Source organism: Oncorhynchus nerka, linkage group LG1, assembly GCF_034236695.1.
Source record: "Oncorhynchus nerka isolate Pitt River linkage group LG1, Oner_Uvic_2.0, whole genome shotgun sequence".
Classification (NCBI taxonomy): Eukaryota; Metazoa; Chordata; class Actinopteri; order Salmoniformes; family Salmonidae; genus Oncorhynchus; species Oncorhynchus nerka.
The window spans coordinates 22459949-22482182 of NC_088396.1; the positions used below are offsets into that span (position 1 = coordinate 22459949).

At 41.0% G+C, this 22234-nt stretch overlaps 1 protein-coding gene across 3 annotated transcripts in view; it reads left to right on the plus strand.

The window, feature by feature from the left end:
• The first annotated feature begins 8719 nt into the window (after positions 1–8719).
• LOC115120436 (phospholipid-transporting ATPase IH) overlaps positions 8720–22234 on the plus strand; it is an 87290-nt gene continuing 73775 nt past the window's right edge. For all 3 annotated transcript variants that reach the window (XM_029649407.2, XM_029649479.2, XM_029649550.2), the window contains exon 1: positions 8720–9338. In XM_029649407.2, coding sequence (XP_029505267.1) covers positions 9300–9338 — 39 coding nt within the window. In that variant the 5' untranslated portion in view covers positions 8720–9299. The remainder of the gene's footprint in view (positions 9339–22234) is intronic.

The window sequence follows — 22234 nt, forward strand, 5'->3', positions numbered from 1 at the left end:
GTCACTACTCTCTAATGAAGTGATATTAAACCACCCCAGGCTACATTTAGTACCAGTGGAAAACACGCAGCACAGGAAAAAAAGTTTTAGATCCCACTACCATCTTATTTCCACTGTGAATCAAAACAATGTATGGTTGGGCTAGTGACCTAGTGGCTTAGCCTACATGTTGGGAATAAGCTAAAACACTGATATAGAGTCAGATATTTTTCAATTTCCCTAGATTAAGGTTTGGATTGAAGTTAGGGTAATCTGATGTTAGATCTGTTATTCAAAACAGCTTCTATCTCTGTTGCCTTCACATTTCCTCTCTCTCAGATAGATTCAGTCATGGGAAAGTAAACACCAACCTGAAATGTAGGAGTGAAGCAGACCAGAGTAACCTACCCTGAACTACCCACAGAAGCCACTGCTCCACCAGACCAGAGTAACCTACCCTGAACTACCCACAGAAGCCACTGCTCCACCAGAACAGAGTAACCTACCCTGAACTACCCACAGAAGCCACTGCTCCACCAGAACAGAGTAACCTACCCTGAACTACCCACAGAAGCCACTGCTCCACCAGAACAGAGTAACCTACCCTGAACTACCCACAGAAGCCACTGCTCCACCAGACCAGAGTAACCTACCCTGAACTACCCACAGAAGCCACTGCTCCACCAGAACAGAGTAACCTACCCTGAACTACCCACAGAAGCCACTGCTCCACCAGACCAGAGTAACCTACCCTGAACTACCCACAGAAGCCACTGCTATCACTTCCTGTGATGTTGGTTACCCAGTGGCCTATTTACTGCTGGTCTCTCATGCGCTGTGACCTGCACCCCCTCAATTAGACAGCTAGCGGGCAGAGGAGCATTAGCGCTGACCCATTTCCTCCAGTCAACTGGAGCTATGGTGAGCAGTCATCTATGAGATAACCAAGGCAACCACCGAAAGTACAAACACTCCTCCTTGCTATTCATTGGGCCAAACATGAGACCAAACCATTCCATTCTATCTGGCCACCTTGCAATCCATACCTAGAACTCAGTTGGGGAACTGGTTTTAGCTTGAGTTAATCTTGGTGCTCTGGGGACAAATGAATGAATGGTAACCCGCCCTCAGTTATACATTCAACACAAAACAATGCCAGCAATACATTTCAAAACCACAACACAACATAGCCTATGTGACTTGTAATACTCGATTAATACTCGATTAATAATTAACAGCGACAGCCAGTGCTAGCACATTAGCGCTGGAAGTGCTGGATCCCTATGCATTATTAATAGCATCGATGCTAATTGAAAGTCTTAACTTCACAAATGAAATGTCTGGAGCAGACAATCAGACACCCTGGTATTCTGCAGCCAATGAATCTTATTCTGATGGGAGAAGAGGCTATTTTTAATTTGTCTTTCCATATGCTCAGCTCAACAAATACATAGTCATGGGAGTAAGGTGAGAATTGAGTTCTTGTTTACACTCTGAGTAATCCTGGCAAGCAATATGTTATGTCAGGCTGTACGCTAGACTAGAGCAATTCAAATGTACTATCTCAATGACAGGCCTAATACATGCATTGTTATGTTTACTTATGGATGAAATAATGCGTGATAGCCTCTCTTCCTCTCTTACACTTAAGGCCATAATTGTTTTGTCTGCTGATGTGAGAGCTCTCTCTCTCTCTCTCTCTCTCTCAGTCTTGAAATGATTAACATTTATTTTGCCAAGTTGCCAACAATTACCACATTTGCAGTGTATTGCATATTATTGTAAATCTATCGATGGGGTGAAATCATAAGGGACTTTTTGCCAAACATTAGTGTCCACGAGGCTAGGGTTTAAAGAGCGTGGAGGTAGGGGAATCTTCATTTTGAAAACAGCAGTGGAGGAAAAAGTACCTCATTTTCAAACCGGAGTAAAAGTAAAGATCCCTTAAAAGAAAATGACTCAAGTAAAAGTGAAAGTCATCCAGTAAAATACTTATTGGGGTAAAAGTATACAAGTATTTGGTTCTAAATATACTTAAGTAACAAAAGTAGAAGTATACATTTAAAATGTCTTATATTAAGCAAACCAGATAACACAATTTTTTGTTTTTTAAATTTACGGCCAGCCATGGGCACAGTTCAACACTCAGACATAATTTACAAACTAAGCATTTGTGTTTAGTGAGTCTGCCAGATCAGATGCAGTAGGGATGACCGGGGATGTTCTCTTGATAAGTGCATGAATTAGACCATTTTCCTGTCCTGCTAAGCATTCAAAATGTAACAAGTACTTTTTGGTTTCAGGGAAAAGGAGTAAAAAGTACATTATTTTCTTTAGGAATGTAGTGGAGTAAAAGTGAAAGTAGTCAAATATATAAATAGTAAAGTAAAGCACAGACACCCCCAAAAAACGACTTAAGTAGTACTTAAAAATATTTTTACTTATGTACTTTACACCACTGGAAAGCAGGTTACGGAAGCATGTGGTAGTACACAGGGGAATGTCTCCTAAAATTACACCATTTTTTACACAAACTTCAGCTGAAGGGAAACCAACCCAGCCAGCAAAATGCTAATTCATATCATAAAAGATGTATGTAGACTAAACCTGAAAGAGATGGATTTTAGGCCTATATCAATTATTGATAAAAACTCTTCAAATAGAATATGACTATGCGACCGCAGCCGGCAGATTGAAAATCACTGCATGAATTCCCTTTCCCAGAAATGGAAAGGGGTTTAGGCTATATCAAAGACTGTACTGTATTTCTAACAATGTCCTCAATGTTTGAAGGCAGGCGCAATCAGGTGGGACCATTCTAGCCAATGAGAGGACAGATACGTGTGTGAACAACAGGCACAACTAATATCTCTTTCATACACAGACCAAAATCCTACTAATGAATATATCTGAAAGGGGTAGAGCGTAAAAACCATGGAGAAATAAAAGACACCTAAAGACCTAGTCACTCAGAATACCAAAATACAGGTATCAGGTCTGTGCGAATGGGTTTTTTCATTAACACGTGTAATGTTTAACACCTCCTGAATTTGAACTGCAAACAGCCTCCATGGTTTAACAACATCCCCCACCTCCCTCCAGATTTGCCAGTTACTACTGATACAGATCCCTTGCCTTTTTAATCTAAAATACCCCATAATGACAAAGCGAAAACAGGTTTTTATCATTTTTTGCAAATGTATTAAAAATAAAAAACAGAAATACCTTCTTCACATACAATAAGTATTCAGACCCTTTGCTATGAGACTGGAAGTTGAGCTCAGGTGCATCTGGTTTCCATTGATCATCCTTGAGGTACCCCCCCTATCTACATTGACGGGACAGCAGTGGAGAAGGTGGAACGTTTTAAGTTCCTCCGCGTACACATCACGGACAAACTGAAATGGTCCACCCACACAGCCAGTGTGGTGAAGAAGGCGCAACAGCAGGTGAAGAAGGAACAACAGTGCCTCTTCAACCTCAGGAGTGTGAAGAAATTTGGCTTGTCACCTAAAACTTACAATTGAGAGCATCCTATCGGGCTGTATCACCGCCTGGTACGGCAACTGCACCGCCCACAACCGAAAGGCTCTCCTTTGCAATACACTGCAATAATGGTGTGGTCTGCACAACGCATCACTGGGGGAAAACTACCTGCCCTCCAGGACACCTACAGCACCCGAGGTCACAGGAAGGCCAAAAAGATAATCTAGGACAACAACCACCCGAGCCACTCCCTGTTAACGCCACTACCATCCACAAGGCGAGGTCAGTACAGGTGCATCAAAGCTGGGACTGAGCGACTGAAAAACAGCTTCTATCTCAAGGCTGTTAAACAGCCATTACTAACACAAAGAGGCTGCTGCCTACATACACTCGAAATCATTGGCCACTTTAATAAATGGATCACTAGTCACTTTAATAATGTTTACATTTCTTGCATTACTCATCTCATATGTATATACTGTATTCTATACCATCTATTGCATCTTGCCTATGTCGCTTGGTCATCGCTTATCCATATATTTATATGTACATATTCTTATTCCATCCCTTTACTTAGATTTGTGTGTATTAGGTAGTTGTTGTGGAATTGTTAGATTACTTGTTAGATATTACTGCACTATCGGAACTAGAAGCACAAGCATTTCGCTACACTCGCATTAACATCTGCTACCAGTAAAATTTGATTTGATTTGATTTTATATCTCCTTCCTCCTCCCCCCAGTCTATTTTACATTCATCTCGTCTCCCTTTCACTTTCCATTCTTCCTTGTCCTCCCTATCTCTTCCTCTCTCTCTTCCCTTCATCTACACAGAACAATACATTATTAAGCCTTCAGGGCCTTTACAATGGGTGTGGTTGGCAGCAGGTGTATCAGTTGATGATTCCCACCAGGAGCAAAGACACATACGTAGAAATATAATATTAGTATCCTGGTCACTTCAACAACAAAAACACTTATTCTCACACACACACACACACACACACACACACACACACACACACACACACACACACACACACACACACACACACACACACACACACACACACACACACACACATGGGTCGGAGACAGGGGACAGTAGAGAGAGAAATTGGGGAGAAGGAGAGAAAGACGGAGCGAGGGAGGAGCCAGAGACAGTGGAGCAACAGGGGGAGGAGATAGAGACAGGGGTGGGACAGGGGCCAAGGAAAGAAGAAAATCAAACAAAGCAAGGGGGAAGTGGGTGTGTGTTTCAAGATGTTAACATTGAAAGACTTCCAAGTATACATACATCATGTATAGTCTTGTACCTGTAGATGATATGTTTGAGAGTGAGAGACAGTGGCTTTGGGAAAACAACAGCAGATGTGAAATACATTCACCAAACAGAGAACCATAAAACATGTGTAGACTCCAGTTAAAGCTCTAAAACATTTCTCTTAGCCAGTCAAACACCAGATATATAATCCTATTCATCCTTGACTCTGAGAAGCCATGCTAACTCTCTATGCTGTATATATGAAAGGGGTAAACCTGCAAGAAAGTGGTAAATAGGGGGCTGTTTGAAAGGGGTCAACATTGCTGTTTGAAAGGGGTCATATCAACATTGCTGTTTGAAAGGGGTCATTATAAACATTGCTGTTTGAAAAGGGTCATATCAACATTGTTGTTTGAAAGGGGTCATTATAAACATTGCTGTTTGAAAGGGGTCATATCAACATTGCTGTTTGAAAGGGGATCATATCAACATTGCTGTTTGAAAGGGGTCGTATCAACATTGCTGTTTGAAAGGGGTCATTATAAACATTGCCTTGTATTTTTTACAGGTAATATACCACATCTTCTGAAATGGGTATAGGTTGTTTTTTCCTAAAGTTGCCAGAATGCCAGGGGCGTTACTAGGATTTGAAAACATTCAGGGATTAGCCCAAAGCCAGTAGGGGCATTTTCGACCAAATGTCAACGGCTAAATGCATGAATTTGGTGCACCATGAGATGAACATTGAGCGATTAGAACATTGAGAGATGAGATTTTTGGGAGGTAACTTGCACCTTCCCACCTGCCACAGCAGACACTGCCAGTACTCAATTAAAGTTGTAATTGTGGGTCTCTATATTCTGGAACACTCTCTACTCTGGAACACTCTCTACTCTGGAACACTCTCTACTCTGGAACACTCTCTACTCTGGAACACTCTAAACTCTGGAACACTCTCTACTCTGGAAAACTCTATACTCTGGAAACCTCTCTACTCTGGAACACACTCTACTCTGGAACACTCTCTACTCTGGAACACTCTAAACTTTGGAACACTTTCTACTCTGGAAAACTATATACTCTGGAACCCTCTACTCTGGAACACTCTCTACTCTGGAACCCCCTCTACTCTGGAACACTCTCTACTCTGGAAAACTCTAAACTCTGGAACACTCTACTCTGGAACACTCTCTACTCTGGAACACTCTAAACTCTGGAACACTCTACTCTGGAACACTCGCTACTCTGGAACACTCTCTACTCTGGAACACACTAAACTCTGGAACACTCACGTCACCGGCTTTCTAGCTACCGCCGATCCACTTTCATTTTCCATTTGTTTCGTCTTTGTTTCACTCACCTGTTTACAATCCCACAATCACCTGTTCATTATTTAACCCTCTGTTCCCCTCATGGTTTTTGTGAGTGATTTTTTATTTTTGTATTTTCGGTCTGTCATGATGTGCGTGTATTTGTTACTTTGTGTATTCCCATTTTTGAGGAAAGTATGTTTGATTACTCATATCTGCTGTCCTGTACCTGGCTCTCTTCAGCAGTTACACCTAGGACCCATTGCAGGAACACTCTCTAGTCTGGAACACTCTACTCTGGAACACTCTCTACTCTGAAATAGTCTGAAATTACAATGCAAAAAATAAATCCTATGTGTAGCACCTTTAACATCTCGAAAATGCAACAACAATAGGAAGTAAGTAGCTAAGTGAATAACAAGAGTAATAAACATGAAAAATTGAAAGAAAAGCACATTTTTTGTCCATTAAAATAACATCAAATTGATCAGAAATACAGTGTAGACATTGCTAATGTTGTAAATGACTATCGTAGCTGGAAACGGAATAATATATTTAATGGATTATCTACATAGGCGTACAGAGGCCCATTATCAGTAACCATCATACCTTTGTTCCAATGACACGTTGTGTTAGCTAATCCAAGATTACCATTTTAAAAGGCTAAACAATCATTAGAAAATCATGTTGCACAGCTGAAAACTGTTGTTCCTAATAAAGAAGCAATAAAACTGGCCTTCTTGAGACTAGTTGAGTATCTGGAGTATCAGCATTTGTGGGTTCGATTACAAACTCAAAATTGCCAGAAACAAATAACTTTCTACTGAAACTCTGCAGTCTATTCTTGTGCTGAGAAATGAAGGCTATTCCATGCGAGAAATTGCCAAGAAACTGAACATCTTATACAACGCTGTGTACTACTCCCTTACAGAACAGCGCAAACTGGCTCTAACCAGAATATAAATAGGAGTGGGAAGCCCCGGTGCACAAGTGAGCAAGAGGACATTAGAGTGTCTAGTTAGAGTGTCTACATTAGAGTGTCTAGTTTGAGAAACAGACGCCTCACAATTCCTCAACTAGCAGCTTCATTAAATAGTACCCGCAAAACACCTGTCTCAATGTCAACAGTGAAGCGACGACTCTGGGATGCTGGCCTTCTAGGCAGAGTTGCAAAAGAAAAGACATATCTCAGACTGGCCAATAAAAATAAAATATTAAAATGGGCAAAAGAACACAGACACTGGACAGAGGAACTCTGTCTAGAAGGCCAGAATCCCGGAGTCGCCCCTTCACGGTTGATGTTGAGACTGGTGTTTTTACTATTTAATGGTGTACTATTTAATGAAGCTCAACAGTTTCCCGAGTGTATCAAGAATGGTCCTCCACCCAAAGGACATCCAGCCAACTTGACACAACTGTGGGAAGCATTGGAGTCAACATGGGCCAGAATCCCTGTGGAATGCTTTTGACACCTCGTAGAGTCCATGCCCCAACGAATTGAGGCTGGGGGTGCAACTCAATATTAGGAAGGTGAGAGAGAGAGCCTCAAATATCACATTAATTTGTACATATCCACTGTATACATGAAATGGGGCAAAGTTTGTTCCTGTTTTAGCAATGTCTTTGGTCATATTCGTGTGGGTCAAACAAACCTCCCTAATGGTTGGTTGACAGTAGAACATCCCACAATGGAGGTGATGGCAGTATGAAGTTGGTGCAGAGCAAGTGCAGAAACTTGCAGTCGACTGAAGTCAAAACTTCTTGACCTTTAATCTCCCAAGTGGCGCAGCAGTCTAAGGCACTGCATCACAGTGTTAGAGGGGTCAATACAGACCCTGGTTCAATCCTGGGCTGTATCAAAACTGTGATCGGGAGTCTCATAGGGAGGCGCACAATTGGTCCAACATCATCTGTGTTAGGGGAGGGCGGTCATTTAAAATACAAATTTATTCTTAACTGACTTGCCTAGTTAAATAAAGGTGAAACAATCACATGATTTTTGTTAAGTTCATGCAGTCAACAGCTAGGCACAAGTCAAATAATTGTATCCACATAATGCAACACACTTTGGAAGGCTGTGGGTGACCAAACAAAGTGATACACTTGAACATGCCCATTGACAAATAAAAGTACTGTAAGTGGTCGAAGGGTCAAGGGACTAGAGTGGTCCACTGAGTTGTGAAATCTCGACCAATCACAGCAGGCACTACATCACTCCAGATGCTTTTTGCAGTGACTGCTATTGCCTAGCGCAGTATACTGTATTGTTTAAATTCTTGCATAGCGCAAGTGATGTGTGGTTATGGAAACTCATCAGACTGAAATGTAATAAAATAAAATCTATAAAATAAATGTTGACCATCAAAAGGTATGGGGCTAGATCAAAAACACCTGGGGCTAATGCCCCGGAAGCCCAGACCTAACGACACCACTGCATAATGCCACGTGCATCCACTTTTTTGTAACAGCCTAAACATTACGAAACGTCTATTTCAATCACATAAGCCTCACATAATTCGACACGATAGACCATACAAAAAAGGTCTTATCTCACGCGAACAGATTTTGGGCGGAGTAAATTGCCTCTTCCTCTCTCGAATAAACCGTTATGTCGCACACAGATTCATTTTCATTTAAATCAGCATGGGGTGAAAGAAATTGCACTACGCAGGCGCAGCATTCTGACGTATGGAGGCAAACAGCTATTCGTATGTGCACCATAACAGAGCAAAAAGAGAGCGGGACTGCAGGGAAAGACATATGAAAAGAGATTTATAGAAGGAAAAGAAGAAGAAAAAACACCAAGGGGAACCAGTGAAAATAAGCTCTTCAAGCATTTTCAATGATCAGTTTAGGAAACTTTTATTCGTTGTGAAAAAAGGGACATTCCCGAAAACGATTGCCGCGTTCATGTGCTAGTCGGAACTTGTTAACTGGTTGTATTTCTACATGTGCACGTTCAACCAGGTTGCAAGTCGAAAATGTCAGAGTTTCCCAGTTCCGACTAACGCGTGAACGCAGCATAAGCAGCAAGAATAGCTGCATCACATTACTCCGTTGCATGGCTGTCCAAAATGACATGAAAATCAAAACAGCCAACTGAAAGACCGCTGCTTTCTCGCGCTCATATAGATGGAGAGACAAGAGCGCTCGTGAGCGATGGATGCGTGGATAGAGATGAACATTGGGTAGCGTCGGTAAAGATCCAAGGAGACTGGAAAGTGGACAGTAAATAATTGCAAACGGGGAGCTGTCAAAAGAATGGATTTTAGCGTACTACGGAATCTCATCAGCAGATACGTAAGTAGAGGATCGATCAACGCCGCAATGTTACATTGTATTCCAGTAACATCTGCAGCTAACGTTCTGTTACATATTCGTTACATATTAACTAACATCACAACATTGTTCACTTTTTGAAACACAGACGTGGGTTGTTTAGGCCGGAAAACATGTGATCAAAGGTTTGTCACAGCAAAACGGCAGTGGAAATGGACTCCCGCCAGGCTTCGGTACTTTGTTTTCGAGCTGAATTTCGGAAGTGCCAGAAAGGTCCAGATGTATTGGAAGAGTGTGAGGAATTGAGATCAACTTGGCTGGTCGTTTTCTTTCCCAGAGGCCAGAAACAACACACCTGATATAATTGTCTAATCAACTTACTCTTTATGTAAACCAGGTGTGTTGGTGCAGGGCAAGAAAGAAACCCTTCAAGTAATTTATCAGTTCAAGAGGCTTTATTGGCATGGGAAATATGTTAACATTGCCAACACAAATGAAACAATATACAAATATACAGTAACTAGACTAAAGACATTAAAAATGTCATATTATGTACACAGTACACAGTGTTGTAATGATGAGCACATGGTTAAAGTACAAAGGGGAAAATAAATATATAAATATGGGTTGTATTTACAATGGTGTTTGTTCACTGGTTGCCCTTTTCTTGTGGCAACAGGTCACAAATCCTGCTACTGTGATTGCACACTTAGCTATTTCACCCAATAGATATGAGTTGATCAAAATCAGGATTGTTTTAGAATTCATTGTGGATCTGAGGGAAATATGTGTCTCCAATATGGTCATACATTTGGCAGGAGGTTAGGAAGTGCAGCTCAGTTTCCACCTCGTTTTGTTCTTGAGAGTCAGGTCTGCCTATGGCGGCCTTTGTCAATAGCAAGGCTATGCTCACTGAGTCTGTACAGACAGTAGTCAAAGCTTTCCTTAAGTCAAATCAAATCCAATTTTATTTGTCACATACACATGGTTAGCAGATGTTAATGCAAGTGTCGCGAAATGCTTGTACCTCTAGTTCCAACCATGCAGTAATATCTAACAAGTAATCTAGCCTAACAATTTCACAACAACTACCTTATACACACAAGTGTAAAGGAATGAATAAGAATATATACATAAAAATATATGAATGAGTGTTGGCCGAACGGCATAGGCAAGATGCAGTAGATGGTATAGAGTACAGTATATACATATGAGATGAGTAATGTAGGGTATGTAAATATTATATAAAGCGGCATTGTTTAAAGTGACTAGTGATACATTTATTACATCAATTTTTCCATTATTAAAGTGGCTATAGTTGAGTCAGTATGTTGGCAGCAGCCACTCAATGTTAGTGATGGCTGTTTAACAGTCTGATGGCCTTGAGATAGAAGCTGTTTTTCAGTCTCTCGGTCCCCGCTTTCATGCACCTGTACTGACATCGCCTTCTGGATGGTAGCGGGGTGAACAGGCAGCGGCTCGGGTGGTTGTTGTCCTCTATGATCTTTTTGGCCTTCCTGTGACATCGGGTAGTGTAGGTGTCCTGGGGGGCAGGTAGTTTGCCCCCGGTGATGCATTGGGCAGACCTCACTACCCTCTGGAGAGCCTTATGGTTATGGGTGCAGCAATTGCCGTACCAGGCGGTGATACAGGATGCTCTCGATTGTGCATCTGTAAAAGTTTGTGAGTGTTTTTGGGTCAAACTGTGAGTCAGTTTGGGTCAGTCACAGTGGTCAGGTATTTCTGCCGCTGGGTACTCTCTGTTTAGGGCCAAATAGCATTCTAGTTTACTCTGTTTTTTTTGTTTTGTTAATTCTTTCCAATGTGTCAAGTAATTATCTTTTTGTTTTCTCATGATTTGGTGATTTGGTTGGGTCTAATTGTGTTGTTGTCTTGGGGCTCAGTGGGGTCTGTTTGTGTTTGTGAACAGAGCCCCAGGACCAGCTTACTTAGGGGACTCTTCTCCAGGTTCATCTCTCTGTATAGGTGATTGCTTTTTTATGGAAGGTTTGGGAATCACTTCCTTTTTAGGTGGTTGTAGAATTTAACAACTCTTTTCTGGATCTTGATAATTAGCGGGTATCGGCCTAATTCTGCTCTGCGTGCATTATTTGGTGTTTTGCGTCATACACAGAGGATATTTTTGCAGAATTCTGCATGCGGTCTTAATTTGGTGTTTGTCCCATTTTGTGAATTCTTGGTTGGTGAGCAGACATCACAACCACAAAGGGCAATTGGTTCTAGAACTGATTCAATCATTTTTAGCCAGATCCTAATTGGTACTTCAAATGTTATGTTCCTTTTGATGGCATAGAAGGTCCAGGTGTGAGAATCTTTGCAGAAGATCTAGGTGCTGCTGTAGGCCCTCCTTGGTTGGTGACAGAAGCACCAGATCATCAGTAGACATTTGACTTCAGATTCTAGTCGGGTGAGGCCGGGTGCTGCAGACTGTTCTAGTGCCCTCACCAATTCGGTGATATATATATATATGTTGAAGACATATGGCCCTGTGGGAAGACATGTTTTTTTTGCAAATTTTAACCACACACTTGGTGTTTGTGTACATGGATTTTATAATGTCGTATGTTTTTTCCCCAACACCATTTTCCATCAATTTGTATAGCAGACCCTCATGCCAAATTGAGTCTAAGCTTTTTTGACATCAACAAAGCATGAGAAGACTTTGCCTTTGTTTTGGTTTGTTTGTTGGTCAATTAGGGTGTGCAGGGTGAATACGTGGTCTGTCGTACAATCATTTGGTGAAAAGCCAATTTGACATTTGCTCAGTACATTGTTTTCACTGATCAAATGTACAAGTCTGCTGTTAATAAAAATGCTGTTAATAAAAATGCAGAGGATTTTCCCAAGGTTGTTGTTGGCGCATATCCCACGGTAGTTATTGGGGTCAAATTTGTCTCAACTTTTGTGGTTTGGGGTGATCAGTCTTTGGTTCCAAATATTGGGGAAGATGCCAGAACTAAAGATGATGTTAGTTTTTTTTAGTATAGCCAATTGTAATTTTTTGTCTGTATATTTGATCATTTCATTGAGGATACCATCAACACAACAGTCCTTTTTGGGTTGGAGGGTTTTTATTTTGTCCTGTAGTTCATTCAAGGTAATTGGAGAATCCGTTGGGTTCTGGTAATCTTTATCTCTCTCTTGCTCTCCTTCACATACACACACACACATGCACAATTTTGACATGGAAAAAGAGGGTAAAAACATTTATAATGGCTTATTACTGACAGTTACCAAAGAGACCAACTAAAAGAGTGAGCATGATTAAAGGACAACTGCTCTGATTTTAAATGGCCTATGAGGCATCAATGAGTCAGAAACAAACATTTTAGTGTCAAAATTGACTACAAAGTGTTTTGTCCAAAACTGAGTTTTGTGAGTTCGTCACAATTTACTGGAGGGTTTGGTACAACAGGGTTCTGCAACCTTTTCTTGTCCAGGGATCCCCTCCCAGGAAAACTGGTGACACAGCTAACCCCATCATACGTTAGCAAAAAAATATTTTTCTTGTCTTGTGTTATCATGAGGTGAATGATAATGGCAAGTAGAAGTAATCATCATTTTAAAATGAATAGATTTGGTTGATAGTTTTTCACTATTTGGAAGAGGAAGTGAAAACTCTAACATTAGCTAGAAAGGTAACTCCAAACACATTTTCACTATGAGCAGCTGTTTAGGTTAGGTTAGCCATGTTTTGGCAAAAACTTACCCGCGGCACTTGCCGCACTGGTAGCCTTTTCACAGGTGCTTTTCCAAAGCCTATGTCAGATACTTGAGTGAGTGTGATTGGCTCAATTGAAATAAAACATATTTTTCCACTTTAAAAAAATGATTATCTTTGCTCCAAGAGTATCTTTTTTCTCCCACTCTGGTCGTTGTGGGGGAGCGCGGGGGGCGGATTGGGGGCTGATAAGCAACCTTGGTTGCTGGGTGGGATTGGAAGGGGTGGGAGGTGTGCGTCCCCCCCCCCCCTCCCCACCTAGGCAGGTGGGAAACATGGTTTCTGGGTGGAGAGTTAGGATGTGGGTGGGTGGATGGGGTCTAAGGAGGGGGGGCTGTAATGGCTTATCTTTGTATACATTTCTTTGATTGTTTTTGTACCTGTAACCCCCTCGCCCCCTATGAGTTTCTCTCTTGAGAAAATAAATCAAAAGTTGGTCACCAAGAAATAAAACTCAGTTGTATCCCAACTGCTACTTGTCAGTATTCAAAAACCCCATTGGCGAGCATCTTATGTCCCACCGTGACCTGTTTTGTAGCATGATTCCTTATGAAACACTGCCAGACAGATGCACACTAGATAGTGAGAAAGTTGTCAAAAACTTAACAGCACTGAAGCACACACGTCGCCACTCGCCGGTGACTTGATAAGATGACTGCAGCCTGGCTGCTCAATGTGCTTGCTAGCTACTACTTGCTAGCTTCATTGACAAACACAGAGTTGGAAATTAGCCAGCTAACAAGTGATTTTGGGCACTCATAAACAGTGTGTAGCTTGTGCTTTATTTTTTATAGTTTGACAGCTTGCAGATGATGACGTTTTAGACATGATATTGTTCTCAGGAATCAGTCCTGAGCGTGCAGCCAGACAGATCCTGACTCAGTAGACTATATGCAGTGCACTGAATAGTTTTTCATCCACATTTTTTTACTTGAGATAATACTACACCAAACATCTTAGCTAGATTTAGAATTGCAACACTAAGACCTCAGCATAAACGTCTAAATCTATTACAGATTTCTTGATTTGTATTACATTAATTCAGATTATTTTACTGTGTTGTTGCTAAGGTGACTCGGGAGGGACAAACAACTGTACTTGCCAGGGTACAATATACAAACATAACACACCCAAGACAACTCTCGTTTAGCTTCAGTCATGGCCGCTAGCATTTCTTAATGAGCAATCCTTAAAACAAGGCCAAATCAGGAAGTGCAGTCACCCTTTTGTGTGTGTGAGAGAGAGAGGCAGATATCAAGAAGGAAAGTCACACAGAGAATTACATCAATTTGATGTATAATCAATGGGCTGAACAGGAGCAGAGCAGGAAATGGCTGTGCTGATGAGTGTTGATGACCATGAGTTACAGTATTACCGGTAAGAGCACTAATGTCACTGTCATTAACACAGCCTGCTATCTGCACAGAAAGGAAGCAGCTGGACGCTAATGAGAGAGGGTAACCGTGATACGAAGCAGGCCGCTGACTTTGTCTGAAATTATAACCTACACAGTACACTATCTTTTTTTAAATGACATTTTCTTGCAGAGTTCAAAGATAAAATAGTAATCACATAGTGCATCTACTTCTGACCAGAGCCATGCAGTAGCCTATGCGGTTAACTATAGGGCATAGGGTTTAGACTAGATATTTGAGGTTGTACGATTAATCGGTATGGTCGATTAATTAGGGCCAATTTCAAGTTTTCATAACAATTGGAAATTGGTATTTTTGGGCGCCAATTTTGCTGATCAAAAAAAAAATGTATATATACAGTGGGGCAAAAAAGTATTTAGTCAGCCACCAATTGTGCAAGTTCTCCCACTTAAAAAGATGAGAGAGGCCTGTAATTTTCATCATAGGTACACTTCAACTATGACAGACAAAATGAGAAAAAAAATCCAGAAAATCACATTGTAGGATTTTTTATTAATTTATTTGCAAATTATGGTGGAAAATAAGTATTTGGTCACCTACAAACAAGCAAGATTTCTGGCTCTCACATACCTGTAACTTCTTCTTTAAGAGGCTCCTCTGTCCTCCACTCGTTACCTGTATTAATGGCACCTGTTTGAACTTGTTATCAGTATAAAAGACACCTGTCCACAACCTCAAACAGTCACACTCCAAACTCCACTATGGCCAAGACCAAAGAGCTGTCAAAGGACACCAGAAACAAAATTGTAGACCTGCACCAGGCTGGGAAGACTGAATCTGCAATAGGTAATCAGCTTGGTTTGAAGAAATCAACTGTGGGAGCAATTATTAGGAAATGGAAGACATACAAGACCACTGATAATCTCCCTCGATCTGGGACTAAACGCAAGATCTCACCCCGTGGGGTCAAAAGGATCACAAGAATGGTGAGCAAAAATCCCAGAACCACACGGGGGGACCTAGTGAATGACCTGCAGAGAGCTGGGACCAAAGTAACAAAGCCTACCATCAGTAACACACTACGCTGCCAGGGACTCAAATCCTGCAGTGCCAGACGTGTCCCCCTGTTTAAGCCAGTATATGTCCAGGCCTGTCTGAAGTTTGCTAGATAGCATTTGGATGATCCAGAAGAAGATTGCACAATTGGTGGCTGACTAAATACTTTTTTGCCCCACTGTATATATATATTTTAAATAACTTTATTTAACTAGGCAAGTCAGTTAAGAACACATTCTTATTTTCAATTACGGCCTAGGAACGGTGGGTTAACTGCCTTGTTCAGGGGCAGAATGATAGATTTTCACCTTGTCAGCTCGGGGGATCCAATCTTGGAACCTTACAGTTAACTAGTCTAACGCACTAACCACCTGATTACATTGCACTCCACGAGGAGCCTGCCTGTTACGCGAATGCAGTAGAAGCCAAGGTAAGTTGCTAGCTAGCATTAAACTTATCTTATAAAAAACAATCAATCAATCATAATCACTAGTTATAACTACACATGGTTGATGATATTACTAGTTTATGTAGCGTGTCCTGCATTGCATATAATCAATGCAACGCTGGGGGAGGATTTAACAAAAGCGCATTTGCGAAAAAAGCACAATCGTTGGACGACTGTACCTAACCATTATTAACACCAATGCCTTTTTAAAATCAATACACAGAAGTATATATTTTTAAACCTGCATATTTAGCTAAAAAGAAATCCAGGTTAGCAGGCCATATTGACCAGGTGAAATTGTCAGGGTATAGGCAACAGTTTGGGCAGCCTGGCTCATTGCGAACTAATTTGGCAGAATTTTACGTAATTATGACATAACATTGAAGGTTGTGCAATGTAACAGCAATATTTAGACTTAGGGATGCCACCCATTAGATAAAATATGGAATGGTTCCGTGTTTCACTGAAAGAAAAAAATGTTTTGTTTTCGAAATGATAGTTTCCGTATTTGACAATATTAATGACCTAAGGCTCATATTTCTGTGTGCTATGTTATAATTAAGTCTATGATTTGATAGAGCAGTCTGACTGAGCGATGGTAGGCAGCAGCAGGCTCGTAAGCATTCATTCAAACAGCACTTTTCGTGCATTTTGCTAGCAGCTCTTCGCAAGCACAGCGCTGTTTTTGACTTCAAGCCTATCAGCCTAATGGCTGGTGTAACCGATGTGAAATGGCTAGCTAGTTAGCGGGGTGCGCGCTAATAGTGTTTCAAACGTCACTCGCTCTGAGACTTGGAGTAGTTATTCCCCTTGCTCTGCAAGGGCCGCGGCTTTTGTGGAGCGATTGGTAACGCTGCTTCGAGTGTGGCTGTTGTCGATGTGTTCCTGGTTCGAGCCCAGGTAGGAGCGAGGAGAGGGACGGAAGCAATACTGTTACACTGGCAATACTAAAGTGCCTATAAGAACATCCAATAGTCAAAGGTATATGAAATAAAAATGGTATAGAGATAAATATTCCTATAAATACTATATTAACTACAACCAAAAACCTCTTATATTGGAATATTGAAGTCTCATGTTAAAAGGAACTACCAACTTTCATATGTTCTCATGTTCTGAGCAAGGAGCTCAAACGTTAGCACTTTAACTTTTCCAACACTTTGTTTTTGCATTATTTAAACCAAATGGAACATGTTTCATTATTTATTTGAGGCTAAATATATTTTTATTGATGTATTATATTAAGTTAAAATAAGTGTTCATTCAGTATTGTTGTAATTGTCATTATTACAAATAAATAAATAAAAATGGTCCGATTAATCGGCATCGTCTTTTTTGTTCCTCCAATAATCGGTATCGGTATCGGCGTTGAAAAATCATAATCGGTCGACCTCTACTAGATATGGTCCTAATGAGAGAAGGGAACAGTGATAGGAGGCTGACCTCGCTCTCAGGCTCTCTGAACATACAGTGCAACCTCCATTAAAACCTGCCTACACTGGGTGTCTATCTTTGTTTTGTAGAGTGTGTGTGTGGACGGCAGCTTGACTGATGCCCTGCTGGGTGTGATGTCAAGGGAAATCAGATTCACTAGTGAGAGGAGGTCACGGAGCTCACCTCTCATCCCTCACTTCATCCCTCACCCTGCCCCCTCTCCCTCTCTTCAGTCTTATATCACCATGGCAACATGAAGTTGAAGTGGTGATCCATCCATCCATTCTTCTCTTAGCTTGTTCTCCTAGGCTACAGGTATACACTCTAGGTAGGTGTTAATAACTTCTTATGGCTGCAGGGGCAGTATTGAGTAGCTTGGATGAAAGGTGCCCAGAGGTGCCCCGAGTAAACTGCCTGCTCCTCAGTCCCAGTTGCTAATATATGCATATTATTATTCATATTGGATAGAAAACACTCTGAAGTTTCTAAAACTGTTTGAATGATGTCTGTGAGTATACAGAACTCATATGGCAGGCAAAAACCTGAGAAGAAATCCAAACAGGAAGTGGGAAATCTGAGGTTGGTCGATTTTCAACCCAGCACCTATTGAATACACAGTGGGATATTGGTTATGTTGCACTTCCTAAGGCTTCCACTAGATGTCAATCGTCTTTAGAAACTTCTTTGAGGATTCTATTGTGAAGTAGGACAGAATGAGAGAGGAATGAGTCAGAGGTCTGCCAGCAGTCATGCGCTGGTCACGTGCATTTCACATGAGAGGTATCTCCCGTTCCTTTGCCTTTCTGAACACAAAGGAATTCTCCGGTTGGAATATTATTGAAGTTTTATGTTAAAAACATGCTAAAGATTGATTCCATACATCGTTTGACATGTTTCTACGGACAGTAACTGAACTTTTTGACATTTCGTCTGCAACTAGGGAATGCGCTTCATGACTATGGATTTGTTTACCAAACGTGCTAACAAAAGTAGCTCTTTGGACATAAATGATGCACATTATCGAACTAAATCAAAAATTTAATGTGGAACTGGGATTCCTGGGAGTGCATTCTGATGAAGATCTATAATGAATATGTATAATGCTATTTATGACTAATGTTGACTACCCAAAATGGTGGATATCTTTTTGGCTGCTTTGTTGTCTGAAAGCTGTACTCAGATAATTGCATGGTTTGCTTTTTCCGTAAAAAAAATTGAAATCTGACACAGCGGTTGCATTAAGGAGAAGTTTATCTCTAATTCCATGTATAACAGTTGTATTTTCATCAACATTTATAATGAGTATTTCTGTAAATAGATGTGGCTCTCTGCACAATCACCGGATATTTTTGGAACTAGTGAACATAACGCACCAATGTATACTGAGATTGTTTTATATAAATATGCACTTTATCGAACAAAACATATATGTATTGTGTAACATGAAGTCCTATGAGTGTCGTCTGATGAAAATCATCAAAGGTTAGTGATTAATTTTACCTCTATTTGTGCTTTTTGTGACTCCTCTCTTTGCCTGGAAAAATGGCATAATTTTTCTGTGACTTGGCAGTGACCTAACATAATCGTTTGTGGTACTTTCGCTGTAAATCCTATTTGAAATCGGACACTTTGGTAGGATTAACAACAAAATTACCTTTAAAATGCTATAAGATACATGAATGTTTGAGGAATTTTAATTATGAGATTTCTGTTGTTTGAATTTGGCGCTCTGGACTTTCATATGCTGTTGTCATATCAATCCCGTTAACGGGATTGCAGCCCTAAGAAGATTTAAAGGTCAACTAGAGACTGGACGGCTAGTTGTTTACTATGTCTTGTTAACTTATTGATGTTTTACATTATTGTCATGTAGCAGATGCTCTTACCCAGAGCAACTTACAGGAGCAATTAGGGTTAAGTGCCTTGCTCAAGGCCGCATCATCAGATGTTTTTCACTAGGTTGGCTCGGGGATTCAAAACCAGTGAACTTTCGGTTACTGGCCCAATGCTCTTAACGACTTGGCTCCCTGCCACTGTAGTTTATGGCATTTCCATGTAAAAGGACCCATGAGCACCAACATGATTTTTATAGGAGCATATCAAATTGGGTGTCAAATGAAAGCTAAGAGTCTATATTGTTGGGAAATGAAAGCATAAATACATTATTCAACCATTTTGCTTCTTAAAAATGAGGCATAAGTAAAGGCTTTGATTTCTGAATAACCAGATGGAAAAGGGGTCTTAGGAAACATCTACCAGGAAAAAGTCTTAAAAGGTACCAGAAATAGGGTTGCACATTTTGGGGAATATTCAGAGGTGGAAATATATGGGAATTAACGGGAATATTTTGGAAATATATGCAAATTAATATTAATAACATTTTTAAATGTAGATGTTTTTTGCATTGGATATATTTACTATATCATATGGAGACGGAAACATAAACCTTTTAACTTATCATAAGTAGACATAATTGCAAAGGATGAAATCCTTCCAATAGAAATAAAAAATACAATTTAGTTATGAATTGAACTTTATTTAAATGAGTTGACTCTTCACATGGGATGATTTCACTGAACAACAAAAGAAAGGGAATATTGAATGATCCCCAATGATCTATTGCATCTCCCCAAAACATTTTCAACATAGATCTGTAAAATGATAGTCTATAAATTAAAGCTTTGGTTGTCTTCCTCTCAGGCTTCCATGTCTTCTCTCTGGACCTCCTCAATGTCCACCTCTTGAACATCAGACTGAGGCCTCATCTTCACTGTCACTTTCCAACCTTGTTGTGGATGGCTTGTTGTCAGGCTCAAAAAGCCTCAAATTGGCCCGGATGGCCATCAATTTTTCAACCTTTGCAATGGTCAGCCTGTTGCGTGCTTTGGTGTGTTTGTTCCCAAACAAGGACCAGTTGCGCTCTGAGGCGGCTGATGATGGTGGGATTTGGAGGATGATGGAGGCAACAGGGGAAAGAGCCTCAGATCCACAAATTCCCTTCCACCAGGTGGCTGATGAGTTGTGTTGGCACGACTGCCATATTGCATCTCCATCCCAAAGCCCTTGCTTGGATGTGTACATCTCCAGACTGCCAAGAACCTTGCCCTCATCCAGGCCAAGGTGGCGAGACACGGTAGTGAGTGATGAAACCATAGGCCTTGTTGATCTCTGACCCAGACAGGATGCTCTTGCTAGCATACTTGGGGTCCAACATGTACGCTGTAGCGTGTACGGGCTTCAGTCAGAAGTCTTCATGCTCTTTGATGTATTTCAGAAATGCAGTTTCCTCTGCTTGGAGCAACAGTGAAGTGGGCAGGGCAGTACAGATTTCTTCTCTTACATCTGCAAGCAGAGTCTGAACATCAGACAGGATGGCATTGTCTCCCTCAATCCTTGCAATGGCTACTGCTATAGGTTTCAGGAGTTTCAAGCTGTTTACCACTCTCTGCCAAAATATATCATCCAGGAGGATCCTCTTGATGGGGCTGTCCATATCGGCAGACTGATATGGCCATTTCTTGGTGAGAATCTTTCCCCTCCAGGAGACTGTCAAACATGATGACAACACCACCCCAACGGGTGTTGCTGGGCAGAGCATATCCACTGTTTTCAGTGCCATGATGTCCTTGAGGAGCAGCTTCAATGCATGAGCAGCACAGCCAATGGGTGTGATGTGAGGGTAGGACTCCTCCACTTTAGACCAAGCAGCCTTCATGTTCGCAGCATTGTCTTTCACCAGTGCAAATGCCTTCTGTAAGTTTATGAAACATTGCATTTTGCCTTATAATTCTGTTACCATAACTCCACTTATGTGTAAGATATTTTCTAACATCTCTCCCTCATGAGGGAGGACAATACAAGTTAATAGAAGTAACAATTAATGGTAGACCTACCAATTAGTTATTGTGATTTTACTGATGTCAATTTTGTTTACTAATTATTAAGTGATTTAAAACTTGGAATTCCATTACAAAATTGGTAACCAAAAAATCTGCAACGGAATTACTGAAGCTGAATTGGCTACAATGGGAAATCATAAAAATCACTCACCACGGTCACCTGCTAGTGTCCTCCCTTCCACTGGCATACTGTTATGTTCAGCTCATAACTGTTGTCTTTGTCTTTCTGTTGTCTGGTGGTCAAACCAAGACAGTTGACGGTGAATCCCAATCACCCCTCCTCGCCCCTACGTGTTGCTGACAAAACGCAGAGGGTGACTTCAGAGTGGCAATTGTGCATATGGCAGAGGTGTGCGTGAACGTGCAAATGGAGGGGCGAGGGGAAGGGAGTGATTTGGGATTCACTCTGTCTGGACAACCCCTCCCTATCTCTCCCTCTTTCCATCTCTCTTTATTGGCCTTTCTCTCTCTCTCTCCCTCTCTCTCTCTCTCTCTCTCTACAGTCATGGCCAAGTTTTGAGAATGACACAAATATTAATTTCCACCAAGTTTGCTGTTTCAGTGTATAGATATTTTTGCCAGATGTTACTATGGAATACGGAAGTATATTTACAAGCATTTCAGTGTGTGTCAAAGGCTTTTATTGACAATTACATGAAGTTGATGCAGAGTCAATATTTGCAGTGTTGACCCTTCTTTTTCAAGACCTCTGCAATCCGCCCTGGCATGCTGTCAATTAACTTCTGGGCCATTCTTGCATAATCAATGCTTGGAGTTTGTCAGAATTTGTGGGTTTTTGTTTGTCCACCCGCCTCTTGGGGATTGACCACAAGTTCTCAATGGGATTAAGGTCTGGGGAGTTTCCTGGCCATGGACCCAAAATATCGATGTTTTGTTCCCCGAGCCACTTAGTTATCACTTTTGCCTTATGTCAAGGTGCTCCATCACCAAACTGTTCCTGG